Below are 26529 nucleotides of genomic sequence, written 5' to 3'. Positions count from 1 at the left end.
TCATGTTTATGTTTAACACAAGCTCAATAGATTGTAAAAAAAAAAAGAAAAAAAAGAATCAAAGAAAAACTGATTATATAACATTTCTTGAATCTCGGCGACGCAACTTATCTTGTAGACAGCGGTGGAAAGTACATTTACTCAAGACTCAAGTACTGTGCTTAAGTACAATTTTTGTGAGCTTGTAGATTGCCTATTTTCAAAAGATTTTTATACATTTGAAAAACGCTTGTGAAATGGTTCTGCATAATGAGTACTTTTACTTTTGTACCAATACTTCTGTACTTTGACTCAAGTAGATTTTGAATTCCAGGCTCACTTGTAACAGAGTATTTCTACATTGCAGTTTTGCTACTTTTACGTTTAAGTAAAAATAAAATAAAAATGTAAATCCACCACTGCTGGCAAGCGACACCATTGTACTACGAAGTATACGTCTTGACTACTACTAGTACTACGGAAGCCTAAAGATGACAAAGGGGGAAGCATTAGCTACGCCCACCACAACAAAACAGAATCTTGGGTTAACAATATCAGCTACAGAGTTCAAGCTCACCTCAGTCAGTTAGGACAGCGAACAACGATGACCAGTGACCCGTGGCGCTTCGATTTGTGAGTTATTAAATCATAATTTACATTATAGTGATGTCGCAGCTGTTGCAGCATAAACGTTTCCAACTCGACCGTTTCTTTCTGCGTAAGTTAACTTCCATACCAGCACATTAAAATAGCTGCTCCCCTAGCCTTGGATCAAGATTATCATAGATGTATCGAGTCTGACTTTTACTTTCGTATCTATCGTAGATCTAATCTATGATAGTCTTGATCCAAGGCTATACTGCTGCTCCGACTGGAGGGAGGCAGATCACTCAAAAACTTTGAACAGTTTATGATGATTATTATTGTTGTTGACCGTTGTGATGAGCATTTCTGACTAAATACTTTTGTGCTTTTCTCATTCGTAGATTTTATTTTTTGATGGTAAAACTTTAAGGCTGGGAACACGTTGATGATCGATCGATCTGAGTCTGACTCTGAAGCAGCTGAATCTCCATGTGTTTAAAGTCCGAAGGCCAAAGAGGGTTTTATTTGTGGAGACGGGTCCCTTAGTTTACCCTGGGGGTCAGGTCGGGACATTAAAGACTGTCAACAAGAGCGACAGACAAGTGATAAATCATGGACGGCCTGTCCCTGCCGTTGGAAGCACACTACTAGGAATTGCGACAGAGGAGGTCTAGACTTGTTAATTGCTGCAATGATTCGTCAGGTTCCCACTGAGAGGAATGGGTTCAAAAAAGAAAGTTTCATTTTGTCAGTGGATGTGGGGACATCCTCCATCAGATGCCATGTTTATGACAAGGAGGCAAAGATTCGAGGGTCATGCGCCACAAAGGTATTGTACATTATCTCTATCTATATGTCCCCCCCCCCCCCCTCCACACACACACACACACACACACACACACACACACACACACACACACACACACACACACTGTGTGTGTGATCGAATCGTTGCCTCCCTGTCATGTTGAAATATGAAACAATAGTTTTCCTTGTAAATGATGAATAGGTTAGAAATGTGAGTGTGTGTGTGTGGGTGACACACACACACACACACACACACACACACACACACACACACACACACACACACACACACACACACACACACACACACACACCAGTACACAACAATAGCTCATGTTTTACTGCATGTGTCTTTGGAGGTGGTTTTGCTGTATCCACAGCCAGGCTTTGTGGAGATGGACCCTGAGGATCTGTGGAAAGGCTTCATCACTGTCGTCAAGGGTGCTGTGCTCGGTACAGTAGGAACATGTACTGTTCGTGTGTCTCTAAAATTCTGTGCTGTTAATAATAACAGCTATCTTCTCACACAGCTTTGTGCGTTTATATGATACAGATGCAGGTCTACAGATGCATCAGATGAAAGCCATCGGTATATCCACTCAAAGAGGGACCTTCACAACCTGGGATAGGTAACTATATGTCTTTTTCTTTATTAATTAGGACAAGGACCTTTTTCAGGCCTATGCCTAAAGGCCAGACCGCACCAATGCAACTAGTCCAAGAACTAGTCACAACTCTTTGCAACAAAACCGTTTTAAGGCCAGTCCACACCAATGCCATAGGGGATAATGGTTGCAAGTAGTTGTATGTTGCAAGGAGTTTCATTGGTGTCGAGAGTGGCCTATGTTGCAAGTAGTTGCATTGGTGTGGAGTGGAAAGTGCTGCATGCCAGATTGATGGCGTGCTTGTTATGAAAAAATGATATATCCAGTATAGGTGAAGCTGATAAGAAATAATAATATATAATAAAATATGAATCCAACCGCAAAAACAAGCATGTTTCCATTCGAATGTCCTGTCCCCAAAGCCCACGAGGGCCTGCACCCAACTCTACTCAGGCCGTCACCCCTCAAAATAATCACTTTTCTATCACCTGGGGACCCCCCCAAAATCATGTCGGGACCCCGCTGGGTTGAGAACCACTGATCTAACTCAGTGTGCTCCTCTCACCGTCGTGTCACTTCCAAGCTCTCCTAAAAGAAGTTCCTCCTCAAATATTTTCAAGTGTCTTTGCACCTCCCTCTTCCAGCCAGCCAGGCAGGGGTCCCATGACAAAGAAACAATAGGTGTGACATGGCCTTTCATATAGCTTGATCAAGGGTTGATTCAACGGCAAGGTGTTAAGGATCCCTTTAACAAAAGGAACTATCACATTGGAATGGAATGAAATAAAGAAATGATGGCACCCATACAATCGTAAATTATAAATCAGTATTTGACAGTCCAATATTGCCATAACCCGCTCGTTGACACACAAGGCAGTCAGCTACTCAGTGACTTGGTGACACCTCATGAGCCTTAATGCCTTGTTGTTGGTGCACTACCCCTCCGTCCAGGCCGTCCAATCTAGCACTTAGCGGGTATCGGCTTGTATCAACGTGCTTATTAGATTTTTTGCTCGTCGGCGGGGACATTTTCATACGGCACCTGGACAATTAGTGCAAGCTAAAGTCGTAGCAACCCTAGGGCGGATATGACAGCTGACCCATATACACTTCTAAATTTCAGTTCCCATTTAAAAACCCTAATACAACCATGATATTGTAACCGCTAGACAGACACACACACACACACACACACACACACACACACACACACACACACACACACACACACACACACACACACACACACACACACACACACACACACACACACACACACACACACACAGAGAGTCACACACAGAGAGTCACACACACTCACACTCTCACAAATGTTGCACTTAAAATTCATTTTAGTTTCACATTCTAGTATTATATTGGGACAGGGTCCTTGAGGGTAGGCCATTTGTCGATACCACAGAAAATCTCCCTCTTTTTTTACAGCCTAATTTTGGCAGGTATGTCACCACAACCCACCTCAACTTAGACCACCAAACACCGTTGCTGCAGATGACATGGTATGATTATGGCTAAAAATAAGACACTGGATGTTGGTGAAGGGTATAGGCAGCTTAATGGCTTGTTATGATTTTTTATTGAATCATTGGTCACGCCATTCACAAAAGGGTCACGTGGTGTTTCGGTGCTACGTCAGTCAGTCAGTAGTTGTAAAATCAGCTGCTCACCTGTGGGTTTTATGAATGAAATGGAGAGGGGGTGAACGGGGGAAGTCCAACTTTGCTGACCGCTGTACGCAAACTCAACGCAATGCTATGATTCACTTTATGTTCAGATGCCGGTTAAATTAACAGTTTTTAACGTTATAAAATAAACGCAGTATGCTGGAACAGTGATTTCTTGACAAGCAAGCGCATCTGGCAGGTAAACGTTTCCCCGACTGTGACTAAATACGTTTGTTTGATAGCCGCCACACTGGAGTTTATCCAGGTGTAAAAGAACCAAAACACTGTTTTCTTTCACATTTTCATCTGCTAGGACCACAGGGGTGCCTTTTCATAACTTCATCAGCTGGCAGGACCTGAGGTCCTCAGACCTGGTGAGATCCTGGAATAGCTCGTGTACCATGAAAGTAAGTGTGGGTGTGTGCGTTTGGAATGATTTTTCACTTAAATCCTCTATATGTTGTTGTACGTCACATAGTGGAAATATCATATCTGATCTAATTTACTCACAATGCTTCGTAACATGATGTGCTGTGAGCTTGTAGATCTGTTATACTTGCCAAATGTTTTTTGTCTACATCAGAGCCTATGTGGTATGCGCCTTAACCACTAGGCCATCGGCACCCCCTATTCGCCAAATGTTTGCCTATTTTTGTTAAAATTTTCACCTATTTTGACATGCCCAGAATAGGAACATGTGGGCCGGCATGCCAGCCACGGTACCCCCTAGGCAGGGCAAGTAGAAATTAAGCTAAGGCGAGTAGATGGGACAAGTACTTTTGGCCAGGCCCCCCGTTCTGGCAGAGACGATCATGGGGAAATAATACATTTTAACAGACTTGTTGAGTCTTGAGTACGATATCAAACTTTCATCTGCATTTGCCATTGTCTCACCCTTCCTACCCCATATCCCGGCATCATAACAGGAAGGAGCAGTGCCACTCCACCTTACACTGAAATGTTGAAAGTCAATGGAGGGCTGTAGCGGAGCTGGGGTGTCCCTCAGGCGGGTAGAGGGGAGTGTGAGGGTGGTGTGGATAAATTAACACAGAGAATTTGACTGTGTAGCGTTGCCCAACTAGAAATGTTTTTTCCTTATTGTAAGAGGAGTTCGCTTTTAATCAAAAAGCGTTAATATTTAATTGGAAAAGGTGCAAGTTGAATGCTGGTCATGATGTCAATTCATTCAATCTGGCTTTTGTCTTGTCTGTGTCACGATCGCAGGTAATCCATGGCGTGATGAAGGCGCTCTACTTCATGTCCAGGCAGAAGCGTTTCTTGGCCGCTAGCCTTATAGTCTTCTCCACCCAACACGTGACTTTCCGACTCAAATGGGCTCTTACACATTATAAACAGGTGTGTGCGAGCGTGCGCGACTGTGCACACACTGACATTGTAACTCCAGTTTGTTTGTGACCTCCAACCCAGAGTAGCAGTTAATATATAGCATTCAACTTGCAGCCTACTTCTACTGATCAGCAGATATGTCACTGTGGATAGACAGACAGACAGACAGACAGACAGACAGACAGACAGAGACCTTTATTGATCCCATGAGGGACACACAACTCCTCACAACTCCTTGCAACATGCAACTACTTGTAACCTTTATCCCCAATGGCAGTTGCGACTAGTTGCGTTGGTGTGGACCAGGGGTCATTACCATGGCAGCTTGTGATGGACATTTTCCTTAATATTTCATTTTTGCCACAGACATGCAAAATGATAATTTAACCAAAAACACATTGGCCTAGCCCTAAATGTTTACTAATGGACTCCTAATGTGTCATAGGGTCTATTCCAATGTGCTGAACATTTTACATTTTAAAACAATAGTATGTCTGCATTATTAACCACTGAGCCACTTAACCACCAAAAACAAAATCCTAAGTATTTTGGATAATAATAATTGAGTCTCATCAGTTCAGATGTGCTTCCATTACAAAAGGGCCACTTAGGGGCACGGTGGCACAGTCGGTAGTGCTGTCGCCTCACAGCTAGAAGGTCCTGGGTTCGATTCCCGCAGGGGATGCTTTGGGCGCTGGTGGTGTGTTCTCTCCTCCGCGTCATCAGTGCCCATACCCTAGGTGGGGTTGTCGAAAGGGCATTCTGTGTGGAGTTTGCATGTTCTCCCCGTGTCTCCTAGGGTAGGTACCCTCACAAAAACATGCAGTAATCCTGGTCACTATACTGCCTCCCCCTGGCCAGCCGGGGCGCCTGATGGAGGGGAAGGGAACTGGTTGGAATAACGTGTTCCTTCCACGCGCTACGTCCAACCAGGGAAACTCTCCCCTGTCAGGTGACAAGAAGGTCAGTTGCCTCTCATGCATTGAAGGAGGCATGAGCTCGGCCCTGGCCTCCCTAGGTTGGCAGAGGAAAGGTAGTGCCCAGGATTACATAGACAATTGGCACTGGGTGTAAAAAATAGGGTTACAAAATCGTGGGATAAAAAAAAAAAAAAAAAAAAAAAAGGGCCACTTAGGTGAGTGGGTGTGTATTATACATCATATGTCTATTATAGAGAGTGCTGGATTTTCAAAGCACAGTGTTGCTTGAGGACAGAAGGAGATCAAGTTCTACCAGTTAAACCGTTGGTTTTGTTTGGCAAGGTATGTTAGCTAGTTGTGGTTTCCATTAAGGTGATCAGGTATTCTCTGTTGATGAGAAAGTCCTAGGGGTGCAAATGACATTTGAAAATTCAGACATAACATCTCATAGTCATACTCAACAAGATCTGTTGTTTTTCTCTCCACTCAGCTAAGTCAAGCTGTGGCTGAAGGCAACTGTTGCTATGGCACAATAGACACCTGGCTCCTCTACAAGCTCACCAAAGGTACTGTATGTCATTGTTGTGTTATTACACCTATATGAATACTATCTCCCCTTGTGGATGTTGGCCCCGTTTTTCCTTTTGAAAAATTATTTCACATAAAATGTGAATGGCCGTGGATATCAATACAATGTCTGGGAGGGCTGACACCACACATAGCCAGTAAAATAATAATAAAGTATAATAATACTCAAATTGACTATAGGATTCTTGGCTGAATAGTCAATTTATTTTCATAAATATCAGTTCAATGTTTTGCACAGTGCTGTAGTAGCTGTACTTAAAAAACAGTTGTCAACTCGATGAGCCCTTATAGATGATCAGAGACAGAACTGTAAACACATTGCAGTTGATGGTGTTCAGTGGTCATAACCAAGCCAAGTAGGTGTGGTCGCGATAGCCTGGTGTGTACTCTCTATATGGAATTTAGTATTATGCCATCCCTCACAACCTGGCAGATAATTGTACAGAGGCGATGAATAATATGTTGTTCCTCATAATTCCAGGTACAATAGACCGAAGAAAAGGAATGAGTAACAATCTTCTATGTTTATTTGCAAAAATACCACCTCCCCCATGACAGCCGGGGCGCCTGATGGAGGGGAACTGGTTGGAATAACGTGTTCCTTCCATGCGCTACGTCCAACCAGGGAAACTCACCCCTGTCAGGTGACAAGAAGGTCTCTCATGGTTGGCTCTCATGCTTGGCTCTCATGCACTGAAGGGAGGCATGAGCTCGGCCCTGGGCTCCCTAGGCTGGTGGGGGGAGTGTAGCGCCCAGGATCACTTGAGTTTTAAAAAAAAAGAAATCATGCTAGAATGACTCGTTGTCTCCTTTCTCCCAGTTCCAGATGGAGGAATGTGTAATGTGCTGCCAGGCTGGTTTGTCAACATTTACAGATATATAGAAATATGTATTGGCTACCAGCCACAACTTGTTTCATGCCTTTCTGAACAGCTACCAGTGTTAGGTTGGCTCATCCATCCCTACTACTCTAACTAACATTATTCTCCATGCCAGCAGAAGTACTGTTACCGTATGCATCCATCCCATTCCAAAAGTATAAAATGATGTCAGTCATTTCTTTGTATCTTTATGTCATTTGTCATATCTGCCCTGTGCGATTTTTGTTTACAAAGCCTAAGATCCAAACACAAATGTAATTTGTATTTATAAGTTCCAATGTTCAATGCCAAATAACCAATTAAAGCATTCATCGCAATTATTTGTGACAATTACAACAATTAAAGCAGAATTGAACCCTTTTTCCTGCCCAAGTGCCGACATTTTTACCATTGAGCTAATAGAGCCGGCCTGCTTGCTCGGGGGATAAATTTAATATTGACCATCAGGTAAAGATTTGTGTCAGATCCTGTGTCTAGGTGAAGACATGACCTTTGACACAATCTAAATTTCCCAATAGAAGAGCAGGGAGACAAAATTTGAGTCGAGCCACTCAATTGTGCGTTGTGAATCTCACAAGTTTCATCAGAATTATAAGCCCTGGACTGAGTGTTCCTTTGTATTCCCAGTCCTGTTGCATCATGGCCTGGCTGAAGTTCCACAGAAAAGTTTCTCTACTAGCTAACGCCTGTGAAATGAGCTCCTGCAAGGGTTTCTCTGGAGTCACTGTGTCACTTCATGTGTTTTCAGGACGTATCCATGCCACAGATTATTCCAATGCCAGTGCTACAGGGATCTTTGACACCTATCAGGTATGGTGGTATTCATACGTACTACTATGTCAGTGAGGGGATATATGTGTGCAGTGGTGGAAAGTAACTGAGTACATTTTCTCAAGTACTGTACCTAAGTACAAGTTTGAGGTACTTTTAAATTACCTTTCTTGATTCTTTTCATTTTTTGATTCTTTAGTATCAGGTTTTTGCCATGTTGATTCTAGGGGTCATATTGCCATGTTAATGAGGGCTTGATGTGGCATATTGGCATGATTAATAGGTCCTGGAATGCTACTGTAAATGAGGAAAGATTGAAGAGAGCCTGCCTCATACAAGTCTCCCAGTGTGAGAATTCCTTTATTTACCCACTCTTTGAAGTTTTGTTAATATGTAATTTAGGGCCCCGTCATATACTTCTGAGTTGAGGTCAGGATCTACATCAAAACACCTGACAGACTTTGCTCCGTTTCTTGTAAATTGGATATAACTGGGTGAGCATGGGCCTGGGGTGAACTCTATAGACAAACCGGAAAGGGGGTGGAGAGGAAATTAAATCTCTCGATCTCAAACCAGTGCAGACTCCTCAGGGGCAGAACTCACAGAGCTACTCTACGTAAATATCTAGTATTAATGGCATAGTGGTAAAAAAAAATCGTGTGTGTTTCTTCACATAGATGTGCTGGAGTGGACTCCTGTGTTCTCTTGTTTCGATTCCTGTCTCCATTCTCCCTGAAGTACAGGACACAGGGTGAGTTGGACATCTGCTTATTTCATACAACAACAGAAGCCTGTGACATATTGTAGGCCAAGTTCATTCAGTGGTGTCTGAGCATTTTTCTTGGGAAGTGTATAACTTTAACAGTAGTTTTCTCCATCTTCACCATGAATCTGAATACTTCTAGTGTTAACCCATTAAGACCTGAAGCCGATTCTACATGTCTCCTAAATCTCAACAGTATTCTGAAAAACGTGTGTTTCTATATCAGTGGTGCTCAATCTTTTTCATGTCAAGGACCCCCAAAATTATATGTATTTGGCCGCGGACCCCCATCAAAATATTTTGTCCCAGGGTCCCCCCAGAAGCAAAAATTTGAGTTAAAAATGTTCGCTTTAAAAATATATATATTCAAAGATTTGCACACATTTTTACGATTTTTCAAAAATAGCAGATCTACAAGCTCGTAGCGCGGCACTCGGTGCCGCGCTATGAGCTTGTAGATCTGCTATTTTTGAATAGCCCAAAGTGTAAAATAATGCTTTCTAGCTCAAATCTAAAATGACACAGTTCCAGGTCTTAATGGGTTAAGTAGATATAAAATACATTATTCACATGGGAACATATGCCAGCAAATCTCTGATGGGTGGGTTTAATTCTTTATTACAACATCGATGTTCAGTTAGGAGAGTTCAAATCAAATCATCTCAACATCACTTGTGGGGTACCTCAGGGTTCAATTTTGGGCCCCAAATTATTTATTTTGTACATTAATGACCTGTGTACAGTATCAAATGTTACCAAATGTGTACTTTTTGCCGATGACACGAACATTTTTTGTAGTGGGGAAAACATCCAACGGCTTGTGCAATCCATGTCAACTGAACTAAGCAAATATAAACAGTGGTTTGACAATAACAAACTTTCTCTAAATTTAACAAAAACAAAGTTCATGGTCTTTGGCAACCACGCCACTACAACAGAACTAAATCTTAGGATAAATGACATTGAAATTGAGCGTGTATACGAAAATAAATTCCTAGGTGTTGTCCTGGATGACAAAATCTGTTGGAGACCCCACATAAGGCATGTGGGAGTCAAGATTGCAAAGAGCATAGCTGTTATTAATAAGGCAAAACACATCCTCAATACCAAATCACTTCATATCTTGTACTGCACTATGATACTACCATACTTATCCTACTGTGTAGAAGTATGGGGAAATACCTACAAAACAGCAATTCACTCACTTTCCATACTACAAAAAAGAGCCATAAGAGTCATAAATAACACTGGGTACCGTGACCATACAAATATTCTTTTCCACAATTCACATATTCTAAAGTTTCCCGATCTAGTCAAATTTAAAACAGCACAAGTCATGTACAGAGCAAAAAATGAATCACTTCCAATCAACATACAAAATAGATTTCCAGAGAAAGATAGCAGTCACCATGACCTCAGAAACCCATCAGACTTTCAACAACCACTTGCACGCACTACCCTCAAGTCCATGTCTGTTTCATCCTGTGGAATGTCACTGTGGAGTGGGCTAGCTGATGACACTAAAAAAAGCCTAAACATCATTCAATTCAAAAGGAAACTGAAAAATAGCTACTTTGACAGATACTTACAGGAAGAAACTCAATCTACTGATAATAACTAGACCATATTTCATTTAACATACTCTGTACTATCATATTATAACTTACCTTTGCCACCCGCTCCACAGTGACGCAGAGCTCTCTGCCGTCCTGACTCCCACATGAGAGAAAGGTCATGTGTGGGAGAAACCATGTATCTCGTGTCAAAACATATATTATTATTATTATTTATTTATTATTTATTTATTTTCTTTACTATTTACCGTTACCGATGTTAAAAAACAAAACAAAAAACAGACCTTTCTACTTGATCTATTCTATTTTCTATTGATGATGATTCTGATGAGTGTTAAACACTGAAATGTTTACATTTCCTATCTAGGAGTGTCAAAACATTGACTCCTTTCTTCTATTATGTTATCTATTATAGTATCTCCTACTATCATCAAAATGATTGTCTATTTTCTTTTCTATATGTAAACTGAGCCAGGGGTAGGGCTCGATAAACTTCTCCCTTCCCCTTTTCCAGCATCAAGGACACGTGTAAACTGCCTGTACTGTGTCTTACTGCACTAAAGCATTTGTATTGTCCAAAAGCTGGAAATAAACTGAACTGAAACTGAAACTGAAACTGATGCCTGACTGCCAGTAGTGTGCAACCCAGGAAGGAGCTGTATGAGAACGTCACTGGAATTATTTTTGTGAAATAATCGGGGAAAGGGGGAACTAAATCACATGGACATTCGTTTAGTCTTTCATTAAGTCCCATGACGCATTCTCTTCTCTCTCTTTTGCATTATACACCAGCCATCAATTTGGATCCACAGATGCCTCCATCTTCGGTGTTGCCATTCCAATCATGTCGGTGGTGAGTGCCTCTCCATTTTGAAAGTACAGCACTACACTTGTTTCTGCAATACAGAATTACAGTCTTTATGAAAGGCTGTATTGTGAGATATAATGCACCTATCAACACACAAGGGACATTATTATAACAAGCTGTTGTGTCAAAACAAGCCAGCTCTCCCCTGCAACACCTTCCCACTGTTCAATTGTCTATCAAAACACTTCACCTGCTACCTGATTACAGCACTAATTTTCCAGATATGGAATAAGATATAAGATAAGTGGCGATGATTACGTTTAAAAAAAAAGAAGAAATCTCTTTGTCTTTTTTCCGTTTTGGATTTTTCCTCCAATTTATGTCAATTCCAAATGACTCCCTGTCGCTGCTGACCCCTACTGTTTAGTCTTGAAGAGGCCAGGCTGTTAGACAAACATGTGTCTCCGGCGATACAAATGATGTCACCAGTCACTTCTTTTAAACTTCTTTTACACTGAGTGAGGAGGGTATAACATGTGCGGAGAACACATTATCCTTCCTAGTTCAGCTCCCTACTGTTAACAGGTGCCCTGACCACAACCTGCTAGTGCAGCGATCACCCTCCACAACTGGGCTTCCCAACTGTGAACACAGCCAATTGTGTTTGTTGGTGCACCCGGCCAAGCCAAAGCGCACCGTGGAGGATTAAAACTTCAGACTCCATGGTGGTGGGCAGGAACATTATTACCCCTGCACCGCACAGATGGCCACCGACATTTAGTTTAAACTTTCGGCGATTGTTGTTGTCCTGTAATGATCGTGTGTCCACTGCTGATTTACCTTTTAACTTTCACCTCATTGCTAGCTCAGGTTGTCGTGACAACTCTAGAGCACCGTTATCTACCACTGTGAGATTAGTTTTATCATCGTCTGTAGTTTACATAGCCTGCTCTTATTAGCCTGGGCAGGGTATTTTTTCCCTTTATTTCGGGTTTTTGTTACTTTAATTTGGTTAATTCGGTAGGGTTACTTGACAATTTGATCATAGAAACAAAAATTATAAAAAAAAAAAATATATATATATATATATATATATATATTATTTTTATTTAAAAAAAAATTAGGCCCCCCCCAGTCGGGGGCGACTGGGCTGCAGCCCACCCTAGCCCAACGGTAAGTCCAGCCCTGAGCCTGGGATCAATACACTTTCGGGTTTCTGATCCGGTCAGGAGGACGGAACCCGCACAAGCCGGAACCACGGGTGCCTGTGCATCACCCCAAAATAATTCCCCGCGATCAAGGGCATTTTAATTTTAGGGCCTACCCAATAAAACCCTTGATGCGGTGTAGTTTAGCTTGTAGAAATAGTTTGTTTGGTATATCCATCCTTTATTCCAACTCGTAGTGACTGGCGAGACTAAACTAGTCCAACCAAAACAAAGCGGGGCTGAAAAAACGAAACCCACACACCCGGAACCACAGGGTTTTTTTCCTTTTTTTTCAGTAGGCGTGGCCTAGACCGGTTCACACGGGCCATTTAATAACGAATACCAGGCTTTCCTCTGTGGTGGAAAGTCTGGTGACGCAAGGTTATGCTCTTATGTAAAACCAAAAACATCAATAGATTATATGGAGGACTGTCTATTTATTTAAATCCTTAATAAACAGCATCATGTTGTACACACCTGAACATAAGATTTGAGTCCATCCCCTGAAAGCTAATTCAACATAAGCACATACAGCCTACAATGTGGTACCTCGGCACATCTAGTTCTAATATCTCGCATATACCGTAGTGTCTACATGTTTTCATGCACTCTCTTTAACTGCAGCAGAGCTGCCGAAATTCCAATAATGGGCAAAAACAGCACATTCTCTCCCATAGTCCCTCCATACTGACACAAGCTAAAAAGTGAGTGGACTCTGTTCGATTGCCGATGGCACACATAGCGCTTTCTGGGTGGAAAAAGCACTGCCCAAAGTGCTTTTTGTGCCAATAAGAAAAAACTGCCCTTGTACGTTGCAACGGACACCTCAGCTGCTTTTAATTGCAACCCTAGCAACTCTGTCCATGACCACTAGAGCACATAATTTACATTTTGCTTTTTAACAATGAACCATAGTGAGGAGAACTGGCCTCTTACCTTAGATCTTTGTTTTTAACAGCTATTCACCTGAAATGCAGTTAGAAGTCATGTTCCCATGGAAGATCTGCCATACTGCATAGCATGGGTGTGGTACTGTACTTGGGACCCTATTTTGCCTTGCCCCGGGCCCTTATGCCTAAACCTTTTTGGCATTTTTTACTATTTTGAAAAAAAAAAGTTTTTTTGTGAAAATAGCCGATCGACACCTTTTGAGCTTGTAAATCGTCTATTTGAACTATTTAAAATATTTTTCAAAATAGTTGAAAATGCCTAAACCTTCAAATACTGTAGGGCTTCAATATAGACCTTGTGACTGTTCTAAATCAGCATCAGGACCAGGGTCACCTTTTATCAGGGTTTTTCCTAGAAGGAGTTGTATTAAGAAAGGTTAACGCTGTATTGGAGTTAAGAGCATTTGTCATTAACTTTGTAGTACTTCAAACCTAATGCTGTATAGAAGTGGTCCTCAAACATTTTCCTCAGTAGTCCTCAGTAGTCCTTTTGCTGATTTCTGAATCGAAGAGAAAACCATAGCTAGCATGTGATGCTATGAATGAGTTATACCCCACCTTTGATGAATATAACATTACAAAGATAAAGAAAAACATCACATGGATGCAACTGGGACGTATCATCAGTGTTGTAGCCTGGGGTCATAGGGTGTTTCGGGTCTCGCAACATACAACATACACCCTCGCCCAGGTGACCCAGCCAGGGTTGATCAAGCCCCGACTTACGTCCCAGTAGCACCCACGGTCAGTCCTATAGGGAAAGACAGGGCAGTCCGCTTCTCCGGAAGTACTCTGCCGGGACTCGGGGAGGCTCTGGCACGTGGAGGGACTAGGCTCTGTGGGTTGTCTCCTGGCCAGGCTCCTCCTTCGTCTCACCAGGTCCAGGACCTGAGCGCTGCGCCAGATCAGATGCACCGCCCCGATCCAAACATTTCCTTCTGGCGTGATGGTTCCTTGGGCCGATACCACTAGATTGGGCAGTCTAATGGTATTAGCCACGCTTGCGGTACGCTGGAATGGCCCTCCTAAAGGCCTCACCGCGGGTTTGTTGGGCTTCTTCCTCACGGAAGACACAGCATGGGGCGCTAACCCATACTGCTCCCGGGATGCCGTCTACATTCCGGCTGTCAACAGTCTCTCCTGTGGTCACCAAACTATTCCTGGTTGTCACGTAGTCTAAAAATTCCTATGAGCCACTATAAATAGAATAACTGATAAAGAAAAACATCACATGGATGCAACTGGGACGTATCATCAGTGTTGTAGCCTGGGGTCATAGGGTGTTTCGGGTCTCGCAACATACAACATACACCCTCGCCCAGGTGACCCAGCCAGGGTTGATCAAGCCCCGACTTACGTCCCAGTAGCACCCACGGTCAGTCCTATAGGGAAAGACAGGGCAGTCCGCTTCTCCGGAAGTACTCTGCCGGGACTCGGGGAGGCTCTGGCACGTGGAGGGACTAGGCTCTGTGGGTTGTCTCCTGGCCAGGCTCCTCCTTCGTCTCACCAGGTCCAGGACCTGAGCGCTGCGCCAGATCAGATGCACCGCCCCGATCCAAACATTTCCTTCTGGCGTGATGGTTCCTTGGGCCGATACCACTAGATTGGGCAGTCTAATGGTATTAGCCACGCTTGCGGTACGCTGGAATGGCCCTCCTAAAGGCCTCACCGCGGGTTTGTTGGGCTTCTTCCTCACGGAAGACACAGCATGGGGCGCTAACCCATACTGCTCCCGGGATGCCGTCTACATTCCGGCTGTCAACAGTCTCTCCTGTGGTCACCAAACTATTCCTGGTTGTCACGTAGTCTAAAAATTCCTATGAGCCACTATAAATAGAATAACTGATAAAGAAAAACATCACATGGATGCAACTGGGACGTATCATCAGTGTTGTAGCCTGGGGTCATAGGGTGTTTCGGGTCTCGCAACATACAACATACACCCTCGCCCAGGTGACCCAGCCAGGGTTGATCAAGCCCCGACTTACGTCCCAGTAGCACCCACGGTCAGTCCTATAGGGAAAGACAGGGCAGTCCGCTTCTCCGGAAGTACTCTGCCGGGACTCGGGGAGGCTCTGGCACGTGGAGGGACTAGGCTCTGTGGGTTGTCTCCTGGCCAGGCTCCTCCTTCGTCTCACCAGGTCCAGGACCTGAGCGCTGCGCCAGATCAGAAATGTGTTGCTGAGCAGATTTATTTAAAACTGTGGCCATGTCAATATTTACAAATAATGTACTAATAAGTATTTATTTCTGTTAAATAACATTGGTGCTAGTAAAAGTTTTTTTTTAAATTAATTTTGTAAAGATCAGCAGCTTCACACAAATGTTGCCAATGTTTTATCACTAAAAATAACAGTAAAATACATTCTTCCATGTTCCACTATCCTATTTGAGAAACACTTCCACATGGGATTCAGACCATTCTTGTATTACAATCGCAACGTGCTATATTTCCTACATTCTGATCCATTCAATCCATTTAAATCATCTCGAGGATGTCTAATTGATAACACAACAATGAAAGATTGCCCGTGTCTCTTTGTGGTAGATGGCCGACCAGCAGGCGGCCATGTTTGGAGAGTGCTGCTTTGACGTCGGTGACGTTAAGATCACCATGGGAACAGGGACCTTCATGAACATCAACACAGGGAACAAGCCACACACATCTTTAGCAGGTAAAACCAAATAAACTCACGCACACAACTGTTTTTATATAAAAATTTGCAGTGCAGTCACTAGCCTGTGTTTTTTTATTTTGAAGGTTTATACCCTGTTGTGGGGTGGAAAATTGGCAAAGAAGTGGTATATCTGGCAGAGGGCAACGCAGCCGATACGGGTACAGCTATCAAGTGGGCACAAAAGCTGGGTGAGTCTTTTTGATGTGAAGAATTATGACCGATGTTGTAACAAAGGTAGATAATAAACAGTAAAAAAGTGTTAATTTAACTCTGAGAATTGTAAAACGGCTAAATTAACACTTTATCCATTTATAGTAACAGGGTTTCCCACATGTCCTGGGAAACTTTTCCTTTCATGGAACCCTGGAGACAACATTTTTCCATTCATGCAAAAGTGTTGAAAAGTAAAGTAAAAAAAAGTTTTGGAAAATGACAAATGTACTGGTAAATAAGTTATCCTGGAAGATATTTAATTTCATGTGTACTGTATAAGAAAAGTCATGGCTGCAGATTAGGTTTTCAGAAGGCATTCATGGTACGGGTAGGCTAGGTGTGTTCAAATGAAAGCTACCTTGCAAAAACGTATCATTCAGCCAGCAGTGCTTTGAAACGACACAAATAGTTTGATGTCTTGAAACTGCCCCTTGAAACCTGTAATGTAGGCTAATGCGTGGCCATACTGACTACAAACGTATTTCACCCAAAAATGTTTACAATATATCTATCAACACACAGAGCTGTTCTCTGATGTGAAGGAGAGCAGTGCCATGGCCTCCAGTGTTCCACACTCAGATGGAGTGTGTTTCGTTCCAGCCTTCAGTGGTCTGCAGGTGTGTGTAGTATGCATGTTATTTGCGCTCTGTGATGTGTAGTGAAAAAAATAATATTTACATTTCACTTGGCAGTATGTGTACTGTAGATGGATGTATTTAGTGTGTGTGTGTGTGTGTGTGTGTGTGTGTGTGTGTGTGTGTGTGTGTGTGTGTGTGTGTGTGTGTGTGTGTGTGTGTGTGTGTGTGTGTGTGTGTGTGTGTGTGTGTGTGTGTGTGTGTGTGTGTGTGTGTGTGTGTGTGTGTGTGTGTGTGTGTGATCAGATTGTATGAGCATTTTGCTGATGCATGTATCTATTGTGTATTTGTTTTTGTATCTGGCCCTTCTGTAATATTGTCTCGTCTCTTCTTTCTCTGCTGACCATTATGTGACCTGTGTAAGTGTTTGTCCTTAATTTCATGCACACTAAGATGCAGACTTTGAAATTGTTAATTATATAATTATGAGTTCATTGTACCATTCCCATGTCCAGTTCAATCATTGATTCCTATTTATACATTCACATAGTAAAATCCTCAGTGTTAATTTAATGAAGCCGATTTTTTTACAAATACATAAATTAACACCTTCTGTTTTAGTTAACAAGAGGCTTTTGATTGTAAACATCAACGCCTTAATTAACCTTACAAGTAATGTTTACATGTTAGTAGCTCTTCTGCTACTAGTGTCCCTTAAGTGTTTGAAATGTTGAGTGTTATGGTGTTCGCAGGCGCCTCTGAATGACCCTACAGCATGCACTTCCTTCATGGGCCTCAAACCATCAACAACCAAATGCCACTTGGTCCGTGCAATTCTGGAGTCTGTGGCGTTTAGGTGAGTCACTAGTTGCTGTATGGACTTGTGTTGACAAGTCCATACTTGATTGGACTTGATCTCTGCACATTCAATGTGTGCCTTTCGCGTCCAATGCTGGCGCAGAGAGATTGATCATAACCCATTGCCCACCCTATCGGTGTAGAACTCGAACAGCGCTGAGTCGTTAGAAGCAGGCTTTGCATCGCTCTGCGCTGGCAATCGCTTGGCTGTCGCCTCACGAGGATCAATCCTACTTCTTATGACGCTGCCTTGTTGTCTGTAATTTTAACTGCCAAAATGTGAATCTGTGTGATGCGTTGTTTTCCATTTTTAGTGTACAGTCTGCATTCCATCGTCACGTAGCAACACATGCCTGAGTGAGAGATCTATTTAAGATATTGTGGGGTGTTATAGAAGTGTATTTGTGCCCTCTAGGCTCTAGCAACTAAATATAACCCTAGAGGGCATCACAGCATCAGAAACAAATGCCTGGGGAACTTGACCAAGCAGCGACTTGGGGTGAGATTGTGTTGCTGCGGGCGTTTACATCTGACATGAATGTGTGTTTTTCCTCATGCATGCTCATCTCTGCTCATGTCCGCTCATCTCTGATGTCCGTCTTGCTTATGGTGCTCTATTCCCTCTAGGAACAAGCAGCTATATGAGATCATGCTGAGAGAAACTCACATCCCCATCACCAAGATCAGGTATGGCAACACTGTTCATCCACCACAGTTATAGTGTTTCTCTGTGTGCTGCTTCATTCAATATCTGTCCACTTCCTCCCTAGTAGGCTACTGCAGGTGTAATGCAGGGCTACTGCAGGTGTAATGCAGGTAATCAGCGGTGTTGCCACTTGCCAGATTTATTGTCAAACATTTTACATTTTCATGGAAAGGTTTGAGAACCCCTGTACTGGTCCATTGTCAGAAGAATAGGATATTACTTTAGAACAGTCAAACAGTCCATCCATGGTGGCACTGTGTTACAATAGAGTTGATTTGTTCTTACTTAGAATGTTGAGTTGGATTGTGACTCAGTCTACTTGGTATGTGGTTCTAAAAATTGTTTCCTTGTAATGACTATCTGGCTGTTCTCCAGCCATCACTCTTGGGTGCCGTCTTATTGTAGTGGGTGGGTGTACCGTGTACAGAGAGCCTCCCACCTCTTTTTAATCTCTTACAAACGATAAAGCTTTATACAAAGTGTATGAGGGCTCTTGATGTGGACAAACCAGAGATCGACAATAATACAAGTTTCTCTAGGCCGGTTCCTTGACTGTCCATGTGAACATGCAATACCATGACGCAAACTATTCTGGTGGAAAGGATATTAAAATGGCACCAAGGCAACTCATTTGCTACAAGCTCACATCAGTTTCTAGTAGATAATCCAACAAGCAATTCAGTTGTAGTTAGATGTGCAAGCTCACAATGCGTTGTGTTGTGAGCTGGTAGATCTGTTATTTTATTCCCAGAATAGCGACGCTAGAGTTCATATGGTTCAGGCCTTTAAAACTGTTTTCAGAAAGATTGAGCACTGTTCTTCAACTGGCGTCCGACCAAGCTGGATGCACTTTTAGATATCCCGCCTAGCAAGCACAGAACATTATCTGATTGCAGCCTTGGACCTGTGAAGATAAATAACCACTTGAGGGTATTTATTACACTTGATTATGTGCCTCTATTTAATGCCATTCAGTTTTGATTGATAATGCATTATGGGTATATGTTTCTCTGGCCAGAGTGATTCTGTTATAGCAAAGAGATTTATTGTAATGAAATTCTCTTGCACTCTCTCTCTCTTTCTCAATCCCTCTCTCTGTCTCTCCCTCCCCCTCTCCCTCCATCCCTCTGTCCTCCCTCCCCCAGGGCGGATGGTGGTGTTTGCTCTAATGACTTCGTCATGCAGCTGACTGCAGACCTGTTTGGCAGGAAGGTAGTTCGACCCAGCCATCATGAAATGTCATGTCTTGGGGCTGCTTTTGTTGCGGGACTGGGAGTGGGTAAGTTCGCACGCACGCACACGCACACACACAACGGTGCTTCCTCATTACGATTCACCGGCGCGTTTTTTTCTTCACGCCGTTTGGTGCCCGCCCAAGGTTGGTGCCCTGTGCTTCAGCACCTCAAGCCCGTTGGATAAGCCACCACTGACCACCACACTAGTACACGAATGCAGGCAGTGAGTGTATAATGTAGCTTTACCACTGAACACTGCATTGTGATTTGGACAGCTTTGTTTACAAACTGCAAAGTACACACAGAGTAACTTGATACCAAAATGTCAGAATAGAACAGGGAGGCCACGCTGTTATTAGACTCTGTCTTGTTAAGAATATGAAAAGAGAAGTTTCTTGGCAAACATTTTAATAAACATACAGTATGTTTGAGAAAGCTGATAAAGTTTTTGATCCAGAGAGTGCCTTAGAAAATGTTGAGTAACATGAAAAAAAGGAATGATGGGGCACGCTGATGGTGAAATGGATAGTACAACACACTCTCCTATTGTGACTGGTGCTATTATATACTGTAGCATCAGATATCACTGAATTTCTTCTTCAGTAATCTGTCTCTTTATCAGACATAAGATGATTGATTGAATTCTTTATTGACTCGAATATTAACAGTACAGGTAGTACAGTCAAAGGTTATGATAAAAGGATAACACAAAAGGCCCCAGGGGCTTGTTACCATTGTGGTTCATTGTACTCAATTCATCAGTAATACATATAATATATCTTTGCTGTCCAGCGCGAACCTCCAAAACGCTCATTGTTCAGGAAACAAAAAAAACAAAATATAAGTTTTTCAGGAAATGAAGAAAAGCTTTAAAACAAAGCAATACTGCCTCATCAAAGTTGGTATAGTGACTTTATGTATTGTCAGATACTTGCATGTGTCATTATATTATCAACACTTTACCCAAATCCAGCGCAAGTGGAGTTAGTAGTTTCAGACAAGCAGAAATCAAGCTGAAATGGAGTTAGGAGTCCGAACAACAATAGCTCCACTCGCTGCTGAGGGAGAGGTTTCAAAAGGGTACAAATTCCCAAAAGCTAACAATGGATCTCCAAGCTCACAATGCATCACAACGTGTGAATTAATGCCCTGATGCTTCATGACACTTATTATATAGGCCTACAATAATAAACAGGACTTTAAATATTACAATAACTTCTGCAAAGAGGTAGTAGAACCAGCGCGACAGAAATGCTATGAACTCCTTTCTTCTTGTCACATTGCTCTCCTCATTAAACACTTCATAGATTTTAGAAATATAATTACTTGTTTTCATAACATTAGCGTCAGTGCTAAGTTTGATAAACCGGTAAACTGCATAGTTTTAACAGACTACGGGGAGAAAAACCCTGCCATTTAGTTTGTTTATGTGCTGCTCCGTGTTTCTCCTCTCTGACTGCACAGTCAGCGCGCTCTGCCTGTGTTGTGCAAAGGCAGCAGGAGACGAGAGGGGGGAGTTGAATGGTATTGACGGACAGTTTGAGGATCCAATGGAGTTGTTAGGTTTTGTCCAATCTGGGAAACCATCGCCAAATAAAAAGGAAAAACAGCGCCCTCTGCTGTTTTTTACTCTTTCACTTGGCTCTGGGGGAGCTAAATGAAGCACCCATGCGCAAGGAAACAGGGTTTTTGGTCTGCCCTCAGCGCTCCACTTCCGGTGGTGCGCTTATGTTTTCATTCCCACTAACAATATTTCTACACAGAACACTAACACCACTTCTCCCAGAGAACATGGATCGTTTTGGTTATAAGCCCACTTGTTTCTATGATGAAAGAGCAAGTTAAAATGTGAATATCATTCTGTGGTTTTGTCTGCTCCGAGGACGCTATTGTTAATTGAGTTTCGGTTTGTTTTCAGTGGGAAGCGAGAGCAGACAGTAAATCCCGCCCACTACATTTTATTGGGTAAAGCGCGGCCTGCTTCCTGATCTGAAGGCACGCCCACTTGTAGCACCGGCTTCGAATGCTATCAATGCATTGAATGGGAGATTATCACGTTTTATCAGACCATTGAATGGGCGAAGTAGGCGAGCTACCGTCTACCCCGCGATTTGTCAGACCATTCATTGGGCGTAATCAGGAGCTACTGACCTACCGACGGAGGCGGAGCAGTCCCCACAACAATATTTACGATTCTGTCCATATCGGTACATAACTCGAACGGCGCTGAGTAGGCACAGGCGAGGGTCGCACCGCTCCGGACGGCAACTCAGTCGCCTTAGCTCCTTCGGTGGCCCGTCGCGGGGCTCCACCTCGCCTGAGACTGCGCGCCTCCGTCATGGTCCGAAACCGAAACTACCAAAACCAAAACCGAAACTAAAGTATTTAAGTCATCTCCGTCGGTAGGTCAGTAGCTCCTGATTACGCCCACTGAATGGTCTGATAAATCGCGGGGTAGACGGTAGGTCGCCTACTTCGCCCATTCAATGGTCTGATAGAACGTGATAATCTCCCATTCTATGCATTGATAGCATCCGAATCAGGTGCTTGTAGGCCAGTGCGTACACGTTATGACGAACCCCCCCCCCCCCCCCCCCCGACAGATTCAAGCGGAGAACAGAATCTGTTTGTGAGAGATTAGGTTTTGTCAGAGGCGCTTTTTAATACTTTTCATTGGTTCAAACTTTTTTTTTTTACACAGACGTAAAGGGTGTTCAATAGCGTTGATTTATTAAAAAAAAAAAAACCTGAAAATGGAGTTAGCTGGTTTGTCCTGGGCACCGACGATATACAATACAATACAAAACATATTGGAATAAAGCTCAGTAGAATATGGTAAGGTGCAGAGGGGGCAGAGGATTCTACTATCAAGATGTTCAAGGAGTTAAACTAGACGACTGCTGCAAAGAGACTACTCATCTCAAAACCACACTCTGTTAACCTTGAGGTTTGGTTTAAAAAGGACATTGAGTAACTTGCTGATCCAATGTCCCCCTGTCCCTCTTAACGCTGAAGGTTTCTGGACGAGCCTGGAGGAGCTGAAGAGACTTCAAAGCACGGATAAAGTGTTTGTGCCTCAAGGGACACCTCAGGCGAACGGAGGTCCTGCAATCCTGAGTGGGCCATACGTCCCAGTCCCACAGAAATGGGAGAGCGCTGTCAGGCGCTCCATGAACTGGTACAGCAAGCCCTGATGCTGGGCGTGGATGGATGGAGACTTGGATTGGATGAAGGTGGATGGACTAACAGATGGGCAGTGAGTGAAATACTGTATGAAACAAAGGTGTAGTGGCCGTCTTCACACGACAGCCATTTTGCACATACTGCCCCCTCCATTCCCACCTGGCAATATGGCGGCCGTGTGATTATGGTCACTAACAGCCTTCCACATCTAATGGTTATGTCACACTGCCTGAGCAAAACTCCACAGAACGTCAGCAACTGTGACTTGTACGGACGAACAATTTCACAACGCAAATATGATTTAAGGGAGCAATCATTTTATGATGAGTCCAGTACAATACAAGTATTGGGCTCTAAAATCAAATGTGCAATCAAATGTAGCCTATAGGACCATAAAACCACCTCATAACTGTTGACCTTTTTTCCTTCCACTTGATGTCTTGTGCCTCTGATGCCTTTTGAGGTATTTCTTAGCCCTCTGTGATACTGTCGTGTTATGGCCTGTCCACATGGCGGCGCCAAAGACTTAATTTTACAGTCTTATTTTAGCCTCTTCTTGCCATAGCAACCACACACTGTTACCAGGGACTAGCGTTTTCCTTGCAGATTGAAATGATCCTCTCTAAGGAATCGCATTCCTCCTTTCATCTATGAAGAAAATGATTCCATTGGCAGTGGTTAGTTACGTTGGTCTGATGCTTTAACAGAGCCTCGTTCTGAATGTAGACTTTGCTCTGATCTAAATTTAACACACTGCCTACCGGAATCAAGTAGAATGGAGAGTGCAAGCGCAAATAAGGGACGAGAATTTCTAGCACACTTTGAACTGGGTCAGCTATGCAAGAAACATGGCCTACAGATATTGTTTTTCTTGGCACTTGGCAACATGAGGCTTTTAGGATGCCATGATTCTTGTTTGATCTTTAATAACACTTTTCTGTTTCACCATTGTAGTAATTATGTATTTTTGACTGTATTTTGTCAATGTGATACTTGTTGTGCGGTTACATGTAAATTAACTGGAAATGTAGTGTTACTCCTAAACGGGAATACGACTGAATTTCAGGCTGCAGCCTGATTTATGCTCCGTCGTACGATGGTGTAGCTTGTAGGTCTTCTATTTTCAGCGCGTGGCACCGTTGTACAACAGAGCATAAATGAGGCGATATGCTCTAGGTCTAGGTCAGTTTAATGTATGAATATTTACCACTGAGCACTGAGCAGCATACTGAACATTCATATACTAACGTACATGTCCAGTGAGAATGAATTGGAGGGCATGTACAATAACAGTTAGCACCCAAGATGATTTTATGATACGAATAGCTTTGCACTACTGTACTACTGTAAAAAATAAAATAATAATAATAATAATAAGACCTCCCTTGGCTATGCACACAGACCAAGATTAAATGGAGTTAATCCACACACACACACAATTCTCCATATTTTCTCACAAATTGGCTATTTTAACTGACTTGGCATTTCCTAGACGGGATAGGAACAACACAGGTGATTGGAACAAATACTTACAGTATAATAAGTGGTACTGTATTTCCCTGAATACCTTTAAATAAAGTGTTAATGGGAATGTCATTTCTCAAATGTGAGGGTTCATTAAATGTCATTGTCTACAAAAGTGTTTACACTACTGAAATTTTGCCAACAGAGGCCACCACATTGATGTTTGTTGGTTTCACTTGCAAAATAGCCGATCTACAACAACGAGTTGTGAGCTTGTATGAGCTGCTACTTTTGCCAAATGTTGCCCCCATAATAGGGATGCTACTGTAGGGTACTGTGGTTAAACTTTCATGTCCCAATTTCTGCTACTTCTTCAGCATTATTGTTTATACTCTATTTGTACCTTTTTCTAATCTAAGGGCTAATGTATATTGATTTGCTAGTTGTGCAAAATCCCACTTCACCATGCTGCTTGCCAACACTGAGTCAAAGATACATATTTGAAAGTTATTTTAGCCACTTTCAAACTGGCATCCCTATTTTGGGCATGTCATAGCTCACAATGCATCGTGTTGTGAGCTTGTAGATCGGCTATTTTAGCTTTCGTTTGGGGGGGTGGGGGGAATTCTCAAAGTATAATTAATATAGGGCTTAACATTTATAGGGTTAACATTTCAACTTAATTCATGAATGGAAAATATGAAACATTGCTAGTTGTGATCAAGGTAACAACTTATTTCATGAATGGAAAACATGAGACATTGCTAGTTGTGATCAAAGTAACAAATGAATGATGTAAACTTGTTAACTTGTATTAACACATGTTATGAGTATGTACAGTATGGTGTAAAAGTTGGAATAAAAAAATGTTATAATAGTGCTTACTGCTTGTTAATCAGTTTCAGATGATATGGGCATTTGATAAAACTAGAGGTTCTGCACGGTTGTAACATAAAAATTGAATTAAAGTAAATTGTTTACTACCAGAAAGCGCAGGTCTGCACTTTGCTATCCGATTGGTTTACAATTTACAATTTAGGCATTTAGCAGACACTCTTAATCCAGAGCAACTTCCAATAAGCAAGGTAATACGTCAAATGCAAAGAGACAGTGTAGTGTCTCAGTAATCTAGGATCATAGGTACACTTAAGAACCTATCATCAGTCTAGACATTATAATGATATAAAAAACAATATGTACATTGAAACTACACAAACTACAGGATGCTAGGTCAACAAATGAACCTGGCATCTATCTGGTTTAGGTAGTCTACTCTAGATCCCCAAGCCGAAAGGGACTATCGTGCTGTCATTGGCTATGTTATGACAACATTGTGTACTGTAACTACAGTGACCGTGTTTGTTTAGACAAAAAATACGTATTTTCTCTACAGATATTGGAAGAGACTCTAGATTTACACTTGTTTAATTACAGTGTGTGTGTGATTGCATATCCTTTTGGGCTATGGGATCTACACTCAAGTCCATTTCTTCTTTTTTTATGGGATTTGTTCCCATTGATGGGAAAGATGTTGCTGTGAGGGGGGTCGCTATGGTAACCTATGGATGGATTGATTGAGGTGGACAAGAAAGAGTGAGCGGAGTGAGTCATTGTGTTCGTACGGGGGAGGGGGGCACTAATTGAGGAATGAGGGTCTCCCCCAACAATGGGAGGATTGTGGTTTGTACGAGAGACAGACAGAGAGATATTCAGTCAAGGCACAAAAGACATGTTTCATAGCATTTTTTTGGAACACTATTTTCATACATCGGTTCCCAGTGAATCCATGTTCAGCTTTTGGAATATATGTTGTATTTTTGGAACATATTCATCAGTTCACAGTGAACTGATGTATACAAGGAATGTATTCATATGTGTTGAAAAAAATGCTATGAAAAATGTCTGTCTGACTGAATGTCTGAATCCTGGACTGTTCCGATGTGGACAATCCAGATATGGTTTTGTTTTTCCAGGAAATAATTACACAAAATGTCCATGAAAGTGTTTCATACATTTTGGTACCAATTTCTTAATGAAAGGTAGACAGTTTCCAGTGTTCGTTCCTTGACCCAATCAAATATTTTAGATAATGAACACGTTTATTGAAGACTACACTCTACGTCATTTGCGTTGATAATTTAATGCAGTG

At 42.4% G+C, this 26529-nt stretch overlaps 1 protein-coding gene across 3 annotated transcripts; it reads left to right on the top strand.

Annotated features, from left to right (window-relative positions):
* The first annotated feature begins 487 nt into the window (after window positions 1-487).
* gk5 (glycerol kinase 5) lies at window positions 488-25241 on the top strand. 3 transcript variants are annotated; one of them, XM_084058340.1, is made up of 17 exons: window positions 488-612; window positions 966-1393; window positions 1731-1824; window positions 1925-2000; window positions 3972-4065; window positions 4883-5014; window positions 6416-6491; window positions 8143-8204; window positions 8843-8916; window positions 11295-11355; window positions 16017-16143; window positions 16230-16334; window positions 16882-16976; window positions 17687-17790; window positions 18420-18479; window positions 19644-19777; window positions 22749-25241. In XM_084058340.1, exons 2-17 carry the CDS (start codon window positions 1256-1258, stop codon window positions 22925-22927), a joined length of 1611 nt encoding a protein of 536 aa, XP_083914466.1. In that variant the 5' UTR covers window positions 488-612; window positions 966-1255; the 3' UTR covers window positions 22928-25241. The 3 variants fall into 3 exon arrangements, with proteins under 3 accessions (XP_083914466.1, XP_083914468.1, XP_083914467.1); XM_084058341.1 differs by having other exon boundaries at window positions 555-697; XM_084058342.1 differs by lacking the exon at window positions 4883-5014.
* The last annotated feature ends 1288 nt before the right edge of the window (window positions 25242-26529 follow it).

This window comes from Gymnoscopelus microlampas (genome assembly GCF_963454915.1).
Source record: "Gymnoscopelus microlampas genome assembly, chromosome: 5".
NCBI lineage: Eukaryota > Metazoa > Chordata > Actinopteri > Myctophiformes > Myctophidae > Gymnoscopelus > Gymnoscopelus microlampas.
Note: the sequence above shows the minus strand (reverse complement) of the source record. Positions and strands in the feature narration are given on the sequence as shown.